The sequence below is a fragment of the Leguminivora glycinivorella genome, chromosome 15 (genome assembly GCF_023078275.1).
Source record: "Leguminivora glycinivorella isolate SPB_JAAS2020 chromosome 15, LegGlyc_1.1, whole genome shotgun sequence".
NCBI lineage: Eukaryota > Metazoa > Arthropoda > Insecta > Lepidoptera > Tortricidae > Leguminivora > Leguminivora glycinivorella.
In genome coordinates this window covers 14,805,320-14,819,110 of record NC_062985.1, presented here as the reverse complement: position 1 = coordinate 14,819,110, position 13,791 = coordinate 14,805,320, and the positions used below count along the sequence as shown (strand labels likewise).

The 13,791-nt window shown below is 37.2% G+C and overlaps 1 protein-coding gene across 3 annotated transcripts; it reads right to left on the bottom strand.

Annotated features, from left to right (window-relative positions):
- Positions 1–6,039: 6,039 nt before the first annotated feature.
- On the bottom strand, positions 6,040–8,920 carry LOC125234086. 3 transcript variants are annotated; one of them, XM_048140273.1, is made up of 6 exons: positions 8,828–8,886; positions 8,517–8,521; positions 8,120–8,333; positions 7,549–7,629; positions 6,723–6,916; positions 6,040–6,244 (listed from the first exon to the last, which is right to left on the bottom strand). In XM_048140273.1, exons 3-6 carry the CDS (start codon positions 8,211–8,213, stop codon positions 6,053–6,055), a joined length of 561 nt encoding a protein of 186 aa, XP_047996230.1. In that variant the 5' UTR covers positions 8,214–8,333; positions 8,517–8,521; positions 8,828–8,886; the 3' UTR covers positions 6,040–6,052. The 3 variants fall into 3 exon arrangements, with proteins under 3 accessions (XP_047996230.1, XP_047996229.1, XP_047996231.1); XM_048140272.1 differs by lacking the exon at positions 8,517–8,521 and having other exon boundaries at positions 8,828–8,920; XM_048140274.1 differs by lacking the exons at positions 8,517–8,521; positions 8,828–8,886 and adding an exon at positions 8,639–8,774.
- Positions 8,921–13,791: the final 4,871 nt, after the last annotated feature.

Here is a 13,791-nt window from a genome sequence, read left to right as displayed (position 1 = left end):
CAATCAAGCCAACAAAGTGCAAAAATAAAAAATGGAAAAAAATGTTTTATTAGGGTACCCCCCCTACATGTAAAGTGGGGGCTGATATTTTTTTTCATTCCAACCCCAACGTGTGATATATTGTTGGATAGGTATTAAAAAATGAATAAGGGTTTACTAAGACCGTTTTTTCATAATATTAATATTTTCGTAAATAATCGCTCCTAAAGGAAAAAAAAGTGCGTCCCTTTTTTAAACATATTTAAAAAATATGAAAAAAATCACAAAAGTAGAACTTTATAAAGACTTTCTAGGAAAATTCTTTTGAACTTCATTGGTTTAGTAGTTTTTGAGAAAAATACGGAAAACTACGGAACCCTACACTGAGCGTGGCCCGACACGCTCTTGGCCGGTTTTTAGTTGTATTGTAAAGTTGCTTTCAGTATGATCTAATAAGCAATTAAGCATTAAGTAATTTATTTAATTGTATATTTTATATTTTTAACCCCCGACGTGTCTGTCTGTCTGTCTGTGCGTGTGTCTGTCTGTGGCATCGTAGCTCTCGAACGGTAGCGGTTTTTTTTTTTTCAATTTTTTTAATTTTGTGGTTTGGTTATATAAAAGTGTGACTGCCATTTAAAATTGGAAATGTTAGTTCCAATTTTTGCCACTACTCTTTTCTTTCCGACTCTATATTATGTCAAAGACATAATATGTAACTCCGTATAGACAGATAAAGTCTAAAAAAAAACGTACCTCAGGACCATACAGAAAATGGGTACGGTGGCCTAAATGGTGTTACACCTTTGGGGGAAGCTCGCGCTCGGCTAGATGGCGCTAATATTAATATTTGACATTTTAACAAATTGTCAAAGCTGAGGTTCAAAAGTTTCAAGTCTGTGTCAAGAGATGGCAGTCTATGCACTGTGATTACACATTTCACTTTGACAGTAACTCTCCATAATACTCGTTCCTCTTTGATTATGTGGATATCGTATTATGCAAGGCTAAAATTATTTTGAGTAGGAAGCATGCAAAAGACGTATTTTCATTGATTTTTTCCAGATATGAAAGGGTATTATGCAAAATTACAGTAATATGTTTAGGGTTCCGTACCAAATAGTACAAAAAGAAGCCTTAGTGCGTTTTCACATTATCCGATCCGATATCGGATGTAGGACCGATATCCCATACATTTAAGCCGCCATCTTTGATTTTTACTATTGAAATCCTTCCGACATCCGATATCGGATCGGATAATGTGAAAACGCACTTAGGCTGCGACTGTCCGTCTATCCGTCTGTTTTTTTAAATTAATTATATGGTACGTTCATGATAATTAGTTTACAATTCATCTAAAAGAATATTGAAATAGTCACAATGTTTCCTTAGTTTTAAGTCAACAGTTTTAGTAACAGAACTTAGTAACCAACTGGTTATAAAAAAAATACTGTTGTGTGCATCAGGTCTCTTTACGGCGCGATACTTTAAACCAACTGGCTTTAAGTACCGCTGCTAAAACTGCAACAGCTGCTACATTTTTTCAAACTATCTCTATACAAGGTGCTCGCAAGGAACCCGCATAACTTGAACCACGCGTTTCTGAGGCAAAAAGAAAGAAAAAATGTTATATGAATTTTAAAATTTTTCGCCAAAAAAAAATTTTTTTTTGTTTTTTTTTTACTTTTTGGACGTATTTTCACATAAAAAAAATTTTTATCCATAAAGTTGGCAATTAAAATGAGTTCCTTCATTTATTTTTCTAAAAACCAAATTATTTGGAAGTTTTTCTTATGGCATTTTGACATCTATCAATGACTACTGTGAGACTATGCTCCACAATTGCGCATCAGCGCCGTTAAGAAACCTTTTCTACTGAGTAACAATACGGAAATGTTTTTTTTAAATTGGCAATAACTCTGAAACTAGACGAAATCTAGAAAAGTTTATATGACATTTTAGTCTTAAAATGTCACCAAGAATGTGCCGTTAAAGTTATATGGGTTCCTCGCGAGCACCTTGTATATTTTTACTTTTATAAACATTGACAAAGTAACGCAAAGATAATTTCACTGCAATCTGCCTCAGTCAAACTATTTCGGCGTCGGCTATCATTCACTGTAGTTAGGGGTAGGTTGCGATCATTGGACCAGCGCTTTGATTGGGCCACTTAAATATTTCTAAATCTAATCGTTCTAGATGAAATCCAGTAAGGTACAAGGTGACCTTAGGCCTCACCTTGGGCCACCCCGTAACCTCAGTCGCGCCTCGCTTCCCGGAAAAGAGTGACGCGTCCAAGTGTGTTTCGAGCGCTCTTGAAGTTAAATTACGCGCAGGAATAAAATCGCGAAAGTATAAATACATTGACAATTGAATTTGTGTGTTGACTTATAATGCTTAAATATGTATTAATGAGCAAATTTAAAACAACAGTTTCCAGGAATTAGTTTTCTCTATTTTTTAATATTTTTATTTATGATGTGATACCTAGTTGCTATCAATGGACCACCTGTGGGTTCTATCATCGGACCGGGCCGATCATGGCAACTTTTTTTTTAGTATTATTCACCCGTGCGCAAATAGACAATATGTAAGAAAAAACTAGTACATAAGAAAATAATATATTTCATTAAATAAATGTTTTTGTCGATTTCCATAAGTTTCCTTGATTGGACCATTGGTCTAAATTTCCTAAGTCCATTGGTGGCGACTTTGTGGTCCAATGAAGGCGACTCTGGTCCAAAGAAGGCAACAGCTTATGAAAATCTTTTCTCGAATTTTCTCTAATTTTTTTTTTTTATTGTGAGTAAGGTAATTCATAAGTAGATGTCAAGAATTAAAACTTCTCAAAGTAGTTTTATTTTTTGACATGAAATCTATGAATTATAGAGCAGCGAAGTTAAGTGGTCCAATGATAGCAACCTTCCCCATGGGAGTGGGTTAATCCGCGGCAAGAGTAACGTGAGTTCCATTTATTCACGACGCAAGTTTAAGTGATAATCTAGCTCTAAATAAGTATTACTTTCCCGGTATATGCATAGATCCTTTAATTTGCAGCTGCAGTTCAAATAAACACGCAATCAAGTCGTGACTCACGTTACTTTTACGTTGATAAACCCGAGTGATGTTTTAAATTCGAGCGCTTTCGTCCATGTCGTCACTCAAAAACTTGTGGTAGAAAACAGCGAAATGCTATTTTATAAAATACGAAGGATACAAATTGAGATACAAGTGGTATTGAGAACTCGTTTTCAATTCTGTAAGTAGAATTTTAATGCTGAGTTGTAGGCTCACGATTGAAGGGTATCATTTTAGGTAATCAAGGTGTACCTAATTTTGAGGATAGGATGTTCGTTAGCTCAAATAGCTCAAACCAACGAAGTTCAAATAAATAGCTTAGGTAAGTACTGGTTTTTGTTCGCACCTCATAACAATTTATAACGTAATGTACGTTTCTGAAAACTTCTTGGCGACATTCAAAGAAACAGTCGTGTCGATAAGACAAATTGCGAAATATGCTTTTAAAAATGTAGGTAACAGGTATCGCGCATGACGTTTATTTCTTACTAGCAAGCAATACAAAGAATCCAGACAAACAAGATCTGCCGCTTCGGTACTAACAACGGAGTTACAAGGAGCTATAGAAGTCGGAATGGGATCAACAGGGATGAAGTAACAATGGTTGGTTTCGCATTGCGTCTGTTGATAAGATCGTTTTGTACTATCGCAGCCTTTGCGGGTGCTGTCTCGGCTTTCAACTGGCTTCCTTTTATGAAAGGCACGTAAACAATTCAGGATGTGACGTGTTTAAAATCTATTTAATTTAGAGATGAATAGTAGAAGTAGTTTGTTCAATTTTGAAAAGGTTCTTTTAGCGATCTCACACCGTCATTGAATTACATTTTTAATATCAGCACATGTTCTGAGGCTAGTTGCGCAGGGCGCAATTTAATCGAGTTCCAGGTATTTTTTACTAAGGGCCCATTACACGTCGCAAGAAGTCGCAAGCGAGTTTCATTAAGTACATTGCGGTATTTGATTGGTTTGCTCAATCAATTTGCAATGCACATTGTAAGCTTTAAAATCGCATGCGAAAACGCGAGCCGTTGAAATGCGTCCTACTTCTGCTATCAATTGTTTGATAGGTACTTCTTGGAGAAAGGAACAGAGCTAATAGTATTCATTTTCAAATGTGAAATCTTTACAAATAGATTCCATGGTTTGGTATTTAAAATAATCATTACGAAAAATAAATGATTAAGCGACAGTTTGTTAAATGATACACTGATTTTACAAGTAAGTAAAAAAACCTAATTCGTAATTACCTACTGTATTTAGGACGCATTTCAACGGTTCGCGTTTTCGCATGCGATTTTAGATTACAATGTGCATTGCAAATTGATTGAGGAAACCAATCAAATATCGCAATGTACCTAATGAAACTCGATTGCGACTTCTTGCAACGTGTAATGGGCCCTTAACAGGAGCGGCTCACTCCGCATTTCTTCCGCGCAATAGAACTCAATGTCGCATGCAGTCCGGTGACAGGTTGTTGACAGTGAGCCTTCTGTACTTGTACTTTTATATAATATATTCTGTGCCCTTAGTAAAAATACCTGTAACTAGATAAAATTGCGCCCTGCGCAACTAAGTAGCCTCAGATGCCATTTAGTTCATTCAGAATCATTTAAGATTAGTGTATCAAGAAGCGTTAGTGCACCATGTTTTTAACCGTTCCTACTTTGGGTCCCCCCACATCTAGCGTCTCGCGAACGTCGCGTTGCGCCAACTGTATGGAAAAAGACGCCGCGTCGACGCGACGTCGACGCGGCGTCAGGCTTTGCCCATACAGTTGGCCCGACGCGACGCTCGCGAGACGCTAGATGTGGGGGGACCCAAAGTAGGAACGGTTAAAAACATGGTGCACTAACGCTTCTTGATACACTAATCTTAAATGATTCTGAATGAACTAAATGGCATTTCGTGATATACCAGTGCTTATGCTTAAGATGGCCCATCGTCATTTTTATTTTTCTAATGTATAATATATAATTATTATGAGCCTATTAATTGTGTCCCACTGCTGGGCAAAGGCCTCCCCCTTCTTTCTCCATTCTTCTCGATCTTGAGCTAAAACTGGCCTGGCTGGTATAATATAAACTTGCAGTTTTGTTTTTGGTGCTAACGAACATGGAAAAATAATAAATTTCACGATCACAAAAGTATGAAATTTCGAACGAGCGAAACTTAAGAACCGGGCCATAGCAGGCGAGTCACGCGCCAATACCTTAGAGGATTCCAATATCAGGTAGGAATACAGGCACTTATAACGACATTGTGTAATAAAATATTATACTAAGATTACTAAGTAAACATACTAATGCTGTACTAAAATACATACTGTTTTAAGTGGTAGAGAATGCCTCGGTATTAAGCTCGCCTTTTGAACATTAAGCTTTTCTTTTTCGCAATGATGTACAAACAAATAAATATACTGCATTTTGGGTATCTAGTGAGTGAAATGAAATTCGTTTTTTAAACAAACTTTTAAGTCATCAATTCTTTACCGCTAGTCACACGCTCGACATCAGTCAGTCAACCAATTGGAACCCTAGGCCACTCTACAACCATGTCAAAATGACAAGCAGTAAGATTTCTTTCAATCTGATTTGGTACAGAGCCTAGGGTTCCAATAATTTTATTCATTACCAGAATACGGGGGGCCCTCGCCCCTGGACCTGGCAGTGTCCCGGGTAGAGCACGGCGGTGACCTCGGCCGCGGGGAACTGGCTGCTGTCTACGTGCCGGAGCCCGAATTGTCTTATATTACTGTGTTTTGTGTCAAAACAGTGCTCATTCTTAAATTTATGCCCGAAGGGCATATAATGACAAAGTAGGCACTGGCGGAACTATAGCTGTCCAAGTCACTCTTATGCGCGAAGCGCATATAAGAACTGAGAGCGCTAGCGCCATTATCACTGCCTCGGGAGCGCTATCGTCACTTTTGCTGTCTCATTCATGCGGTATCACTAATGTTTGTTGTATAGTAAAACGCTCCACTAACATTCTCACTTTATTCACTACCAGAATACGGAGGGCCCCCTTTAGCCCTCGCCCCCTGGACCTGGCAGTGTCCCGGGTAGAGTACGGCGTTGACCTCGGCCGCGGGGAACGGGCTGCTGTCTCCGTGCCGGAGCCCGAGCATGTGCAGCGTCACGTGGGCGATCTCGTGCGGCTCCTTGCACCCTGGAGATATTAGCACCACCTGGATCGAGATCACGAAATGAATGTATGTACCCTAGAAATTCTGTAACTCTCCTCTATCCGAACATACTTTATTACTGACTGTAAGTATTGGTTGTAAAAGTCAATAATTCGGGTAGTGGTATCGAACATATTTGCAGCAACAATGCACTCGGCAGTAAGTAGTCTGCAGTCTGCAGTAATGGTGGTGTGTTACCCTTATTCATGCAGCGTTGTAGTAAAACTAATAAAAATCTGAAATAGGTAGAAACGGCAATGGAATCTATATTTATTTCACATTGGCATGAACTAGGTATGTCTTGATGCGAGCCATAGCTACTGTTTATTCCCTTGATAACATTGACGTATAGAACTAACACAGCTGAGATGAGATTGGAGCAAATTCTGCTACAACTGCTACAAGGTGCGACTGCATAGCTTCTAATTTTTAATGCAACGACATTTATCAACTGAATCCAAAAAAATACCCATAAACGTACCCGCCGACCAAACCGAACATCAATGGGCGCGTAGCAGCAGTCTTCCAGAGCATTCGAGTAGGTGTAGTAGAGGTAGTGGAAACTATTCCGACTTTGCGCCATCGCGATAGGGTTACGCTCGTTGAAGACCAGACAAGATTGGTTTTGGATGAGCTCGTGGCCTTGACGGATGATTTTGAGGAGACGGTTGGAGTCTGAAAAAGGACTTTTTGTCATTATAATGAAGCAGTATCCTACAAGGCGTTCATGTTGGTGTAGTATTAATAAAAGCTATCCCGGGTGCTGGTTTGCTCTTTGCTCGTGGCCTTGACGGATGATTTTGAGGAGACGATTTGGGTCTGAAAAAAGACTTCAGGTCATGACAACGAAGCGGCCTCTTCCGTTCGAGTTGGTGTAGTAGAGAATGAGCTCGTGGCTTTGATGGGTGATTTTTAAGAGACAATAAAATTAGAGTCAGAGTTTGAGATTCAATTCAAGTGAGTCTTTATGGAAAGTTAGTCTACTTCTTTCATTTGTTGTATAAAATAGTATTAAGTTATTGTTTTTTCGGCAGATTAAATAGCAAAATATTGGCTGACCTATTTATGTAAGTATCTATGTAATTATTGGTTTATTTGAGTAAAACATAGATTTTGATATAAGTAGGTATAATATTTATAAACGTTTTTGAAACAGCCAAATAAAAAGTTCTTCATTCACCAATATTTTTTAACAGAGCAATATTTATTTTAGAATTTTAATCCTATTAAAATACTCCGGAATATCGACGCTGTCAATAACTTAGATTGAATGATGATGGATGATCATTATGTTCAGGGGTACTTACTTATGGCGTAAAAATCGAAAACGAAGGGAATTATGCCGTCCAGCCACTGGCAAGGAAAATATTGAAGTAAAATATTTGTTTCTGGAAATCCAAAGAAAAAATCGTGTCAGGAGTTATACTTGTTTATATGAACTAACTAACTATGTACTTGGCACATACGAAGGAAAGTTTCATTTTGATGATTCGTCATATTTGAATTACGTCAATTCATTACTAATTTTAGAGCCTCTGCCACACATAAAGCGTTTTGAAAGCGTAGCGGAACGCGCGCTGAATACGCGCGCATTCCGCTCGCAATTCGCGCTCGTTAGTTCCCGCCGGCGTCCGCCGCTGGGCGCATCGCCAGCGTTCGTCCGGCGCACCGCTATCAATGCGCTCCGCTAACGCTCTCAAAACGCGCATATATGGCCGAATTTTAATAAGTTCGACTTTCCGATTTAGTTCGACGTAGTCTTCCAACTCTCACTTTATCATCGAAATGCGGACAAACTATACTTTGCATACGATAACTTTACTCTAAGAATCCTACAAGCAACGCTAAAAATATGTAGGTAAAATAAGGGCAACTTACTATTGCGATCTCTACTTCCCAAGCAAGCAATTGAGCTTGTCCAGCAAGCAGCAAATAAGACAAAAAATATAAAATATACTTTTTCAGAATACATGGACTACTAGGCGGTAACTAAAAGTCACGAAACTTCTTAATAAAAGTCAAGGTCCGTGAATTGAGTTTTACTGGTAACAACGGCCCGATAAGTGGAAAAAACGGTTCACAATCGGTCGACCTAGAACAAAAGTTTTCTTTTTAAATTCGCTTGAAGGACAATGCTTTTACGCCTTGTGAGAATGCGCCAACTTCTGTAGTGAGTTGTGGGACAATGAGATGTCTGATAAATATATCAGAGCTAGTTTTGAATTATATTTCCCCATCCTATAATTTCAAAGCAAAAATGTAGGCATGCTCCTACATTTTCTGAAACAAAAGGAAATAGTTTTGTAGCAAATACACACGCAAGAGAAATTTTATAGCAACGTGTTACTTTCAATGTATCCATTTTATTTTTAGTAACAAAATCTATTGCTCTTTTACCAGTCTTCGCCAAATAAAACATTGATATAACAATCAAATGGGATGTACAGTCAACCGATCAGAATCCTAGGCCACTCTAGAACCCTATCGTATTGACACCGTGCTTTATTTACTATAGAAGTCAGTTTAACTTTTACTGTGAAAGGGTTCTACAGTGGCCTAGGATTCCGATTGGTTGACTGTACAAACCTGACTGTCTATGTTAGTGTTTCAAAATAATAGCGCAACATTTTCGATTCAATTTTTACCACCACAATAACAAATATTAAAACTGACGTGCTCACATCGAAAACCAATTTTCCCCTACCAAAGTAACGATCGAATTTTACAACCGTTCAAAATCTCTCTAAAATATTTGCAATAATTGAAATCGTAATTTTATTATTTCGGAACGAAAACCTGTAGGCAAGAATCCATTGTTCGCAATTTGCAATCTGCCGCTTGCTTTATTATATCTCCTGCTTATTTTTAAATACTCTTATCTTGTATCCGTGAGACAGGATGATGATAGACTTACGCCCTACGGAATAATGTCAAAAGTTGAGAGAAGAATAAGGAAAGACACGTTCGTAATGAAGGAATTCTTTGAGATCCATTCGGAACAATTTTACATTGATTGGTTATAACAGAAACGCGACGGTAAAAAGAAGGTATTTCATTTTGGAAATTGTAATATTGTACACGGTGTATTGAATGTTGAGTGATATTTTTTATGAATATAAGCTATTGTTCAAATGTTTCAACGTATTTCAATTGTTTGCTTTATTATCTGAAACAAGACTGACATTTTTTGTTTCACTAACGAATCGCAGTAGGTACATTTGTTGCGATATTTTTTTAATGGAATCTGGGAACAGTAATAATTTATGATAGACTTATGACAAAATTAATAATAATATCCCGTGTGGTGACGGGTTAAGAATTTCACCACCCCCTTTCTTCCCGTGGGTGTCGTAGAAGGCGACTGTGGGATATGGGTTAAATAGTGACGTAGGCGAGAGGCTGGCAACCTGTCACTGCAATGTCACATTTTCGATTTCTTTCAACCCCTTTTTGCCAAGAGTGGCACTGAAACTTGAGTAGTTTCATGTGCTCTGCTTACCCCTTCATGGGATACAGGCGTGATAGTATGTATGTATGTATGTATGTAATAATAATAATAAATAAATATTGGGGACACCTTGCACAGATCAACTTAGCCCCAAACTAAGCAAAGCTTGTGCTAAGCGACGATATACATACATAAATATATAAATACAAACATATACGAGTACATAGAAAACATCCATGACTCAGGAACAAATATCTGTGCTCATCACACAAATAAATGCCCTTACCGGGATTCGAACCCAGGAGCGCGGCTTAGCAGGCAGGGTCACTACCGACTGAGCCAGCGGCAAATTATATCTTAAATAAAACTATGCATGCGGATTATATAGAATTATAATGAATGTATACTACATCTCGATGCTTCGAACCCTTTGCAGCGTGCCTGGTCAACGGGTAGGTAATTGAGATAAAATCACAATGTGCAAGAAACTACCTACATACCCATTTAAAAAAACAGTGCGTGCAGTCCCTCCGCGCGTAAGAAGTAAAACTTCGTAACATAACCAACAAATTAACAAATCAATTGACCATCACGTTCTTGCGTTTAGTTACCTACGTCCATCTTTTTACTGTTTTAAATATTTTACACTGTTATTTGCTCAAATTATTGAAAAAAAAAAACTCATTTTGCACTCGACCAAATATAAAACTCACACATTCCAACCAAACATTCCACCATTCAAAACCATTCTGTCACTGACTGAGTTAATAAGTGAATGAATGGGATCAGTGAGCCGCGTTGAGCGCAACGACTCTGACAGAATGTTACGCGCTGAGTGAGCGGCATTTCACGCAACGTAACACTGACTGAGTGTTACGCGCTGTCAGTTGGATGTCGCATTAGAAGTTTCACTTCTATAATTGTTATATTTCTAAATTAAGTAAAAAATATTGTGCTTATTATCAGATGTCTTGTCTTATAGCGTTATTCATGGACGCTTTATAAACCTGAATTAGATTAGATAGGAATTGTATATCATTATCTGTCATATTGTCTTATGTGTGTTTATGGTTATACACTGAGAGAAAAAAACAACCAATTTTCATGTTCGTTCAACAAGTTTTTTGGTTGAAATATCGCCTACGTGCTCTTTGGTTCAAACAACAGTGTTGTTAAGTGTAACTAGTACATTCTACAAATTACTCGTCATTTGAATCAACAATATATTTGAATCAACAAGTCGATTTTTTAAAAGCATTATGGCACATAATAATATTGTTTTAAACATATGTTTGGCTGATTCAACCAAATATATTTTAACAAGTTTGACCTTGTTGTTCGAACAAATTCGACTTGTATCATCAATATTGTGATTTATTCCGCTTACGGACTTCAAACAGATAAATCCCCAACAAGTCGAACTTGTTAAAGTCACAATGCAAATTTCTCTCAGTGTACTTATTTAAGTATGTTCTGATTACCAACTCCAATTCCCAAAGGTTGTCTGGAGGAGATCGCTCTTAAGCGATAAGATCGCTCGTTGGTAACCTCTGTTTAATTGTTTTTTCAGTAGAGATGGTGTTTTTTTACGCACTAGTGCGAGAAGTGGTTCATTATAATTATGTCAGGTCGAAACTTCGGAGGGCCATTCTGTACTGAAAAACGTCGAACGATACACGTGCAAAAAGGAAATTCGTAACTCGTGTAGATTTAAAACACTCCCTTCGGTCGTGTTTTAATTTATCGCCACTAGTTTCGAACTTCCTTTTTTTCGCACTTGTATCGTAATGTACTATTTTGTTTCTTGTACATTACTTGTAAACTACGCGAGGTGTGTAATAAAGAGTATTGTATTGTATTGTATTGTTGTTTTATTTATTCGTGAGGAAGGAAAAACACCTTTAACTAATCAGTTCTGTGATTTTTTTTATGAACAAGGGCTTACTCTGTTAGAATAGTTATTTGTTATTACAAGGGTGCAAAGTTGTATTTTAACGCCGAGTGTGGAATTGGAAAACGAGCAAGTGAAAGGATGCTATAGTTGGACCACGAGCGAAGCGAGTGGTTCGAGAATAGAATCCTGAACTTGCGAGTTTTTTAACACACGAGAAGTAAAATACATTTGCACCCGAGTGTAACGCAAAACTTTTCCCCTCACTATAGCGAGGAAAGTACAACGCAAAAAACGCGTTTATCACTACTTCCAGTAGTTCCACAGGTGGTAAATCATCGTCATCACTAGATTAGATTAGATTTTGATTTTTTTTGATATTTTGATTTTGATTAACTCACTTTTATCAATTTTAAAGCAGACAAAATGACTGTATTCAAGGTCAAATTACTTTATCCACTAGTGGATAAAATGCGTTTTTACCCGCTGATATTAAAGGACAAAACACGTGTTTCCGAGCTAGTGAAGGGAAAAATATATTAATACCTACATATCTTGACAATATCAAAACACCACTCTAGTTTTTTTATACTTATTTATTCTTTATTCAAATCAAAACTTAATATTAATGACACTCAAGTTAATAAAAACTGAATATAATTTTGTGGCTTAAACATTTAGATATCATTTTAATATAGTTTTAGCCGCCGCCATTGCAAGTCTACGATTAACCGGGGAATATTTGAATATTATAATTCGAGAATCCATTTCATACAAATATCAAAATGTTCACTGCAAAGTCCATTACTATATCCTTGTCTAATATATAAAGAGTGAGTGAAACAGAACTACCAGTAAAGTCGATTTGAGATATTTAGTAAAAGCGGCTACATATAACGGCGGCATTCTGCCAACGCGACGCTGGTACTCGTACTAAAGCCACAGAAAGTATTAAAGTACGGAGTAAGACTCTGAACTAGGTACTCTGAAGGTACCAACACCTACGAGCTGCATTTCTAACTGCACTGCTGAAACAGCACGACTGCAATCTTTTGTTGTCAACTCCCTTCAAGTAGTAAGTCAAAAATCTTCAAATTCAGTATGTTTTCAGAAGAACCACATAGACCGACAATTAATCATCAGAGTAAAAGTTCCAAAACACTACTGTACCGGTTTAAATTTCTCTAGTTGCAAATCAACTTTACATTAATACAATCTATACTAACAAGTTCTATGGATTTTTAATTGGTCCGAAATAAACAATTTTTTTTAAATAATGCAATTATTAGATTAATGTAAATTTGTAAACGCGTCATAAATGGGATTAACAGACAATGTATTTAATTCACATTCAATCCCATTAAATTTTTCATTTTTCGAATTTTCTAAATTCAATGTGTTTCGAAAAGGGAATAGTATTTCTTCTCCGGTATCAAAGTGACACCTTTTTTCGCTTTTAAGAGGAAACTTCTAAAACACGATTTGTTTTGCACATTTTTTAGGATGAATAATACTTTGGAATATAATAATTTCACTATATTTGACGTAAAAAGCAGTATTATATTTAAGAATCCTTTGCGTTGTTCAGGATTCAATTACATATACTTTTGCTCTCTTGTGACACAACCGGTACACTACCCCCTTATTCATAAAACGTTCACTAAAGTTATTAAGGCGATATAGTTCGTTTGTTCCTTTCGATTACACCAACACGTCAGAAAGAGATAAACGAACTTTCTCGGCTTGATAACTTTAGTGAACGTTTACGAATAAGGGGGTTAGTATATTACATTTTTGTCTGGCTACTGCAACGTCACAATGTCTGTGCCAAACCCGTCTTTATTACATACATTTACAAATTCGCGCCTCTGCCAATGTCACAATTTTGAACAGCTGTCACACATATTCTCGTTACTGGCTTTTTAGCTAGTTCTGTGAAATTAGTCACGGTAGGTTTTTTATGGGTTTTGCACGTTACGGGTTTTAGCGTAGATGTGTTTTTGCTTTCGGTCATTTTTAGGGTTCCGTAGTCAATTTTCGAGTTTCGCCATGTCTGTCTGTCTGTCCGTCCGTCCGTCCGTCCGTCCGTCCGTCCGTCCGTCCGCGGATAATCTCAGTCACCGTTAGCACTAGAAAGCTGAAATTTTGTACTAATATGTATATCAATCACGCCGACAAAGTGGTAAAATAAAAAGTGGAAAAAAATGTATT

Coding starts and splice junctions, on each gene's coding strand:
- LOC125234086 (XM_048140272.1), bottom strand. CDS start 8,213: ATGTATTCTGAAAAAGTATATTTTATATTTTTTGTCTTATTTGCTGCT. Junction 6,917..7,548: donor TTTCGATTTTTACGCCATAA/GTAAGTACCCCT, acceptor GTCCTTTTTCAG/ACTCCAACCGTCTCCTCAAA. Junction 6,245..6,722: donor ATGTTCGGTTTGGTCGGCGG/GTACGTTTATGG, acceptor ATCTCGATCCAG/GTGGTGCTAATATCTCCAGG.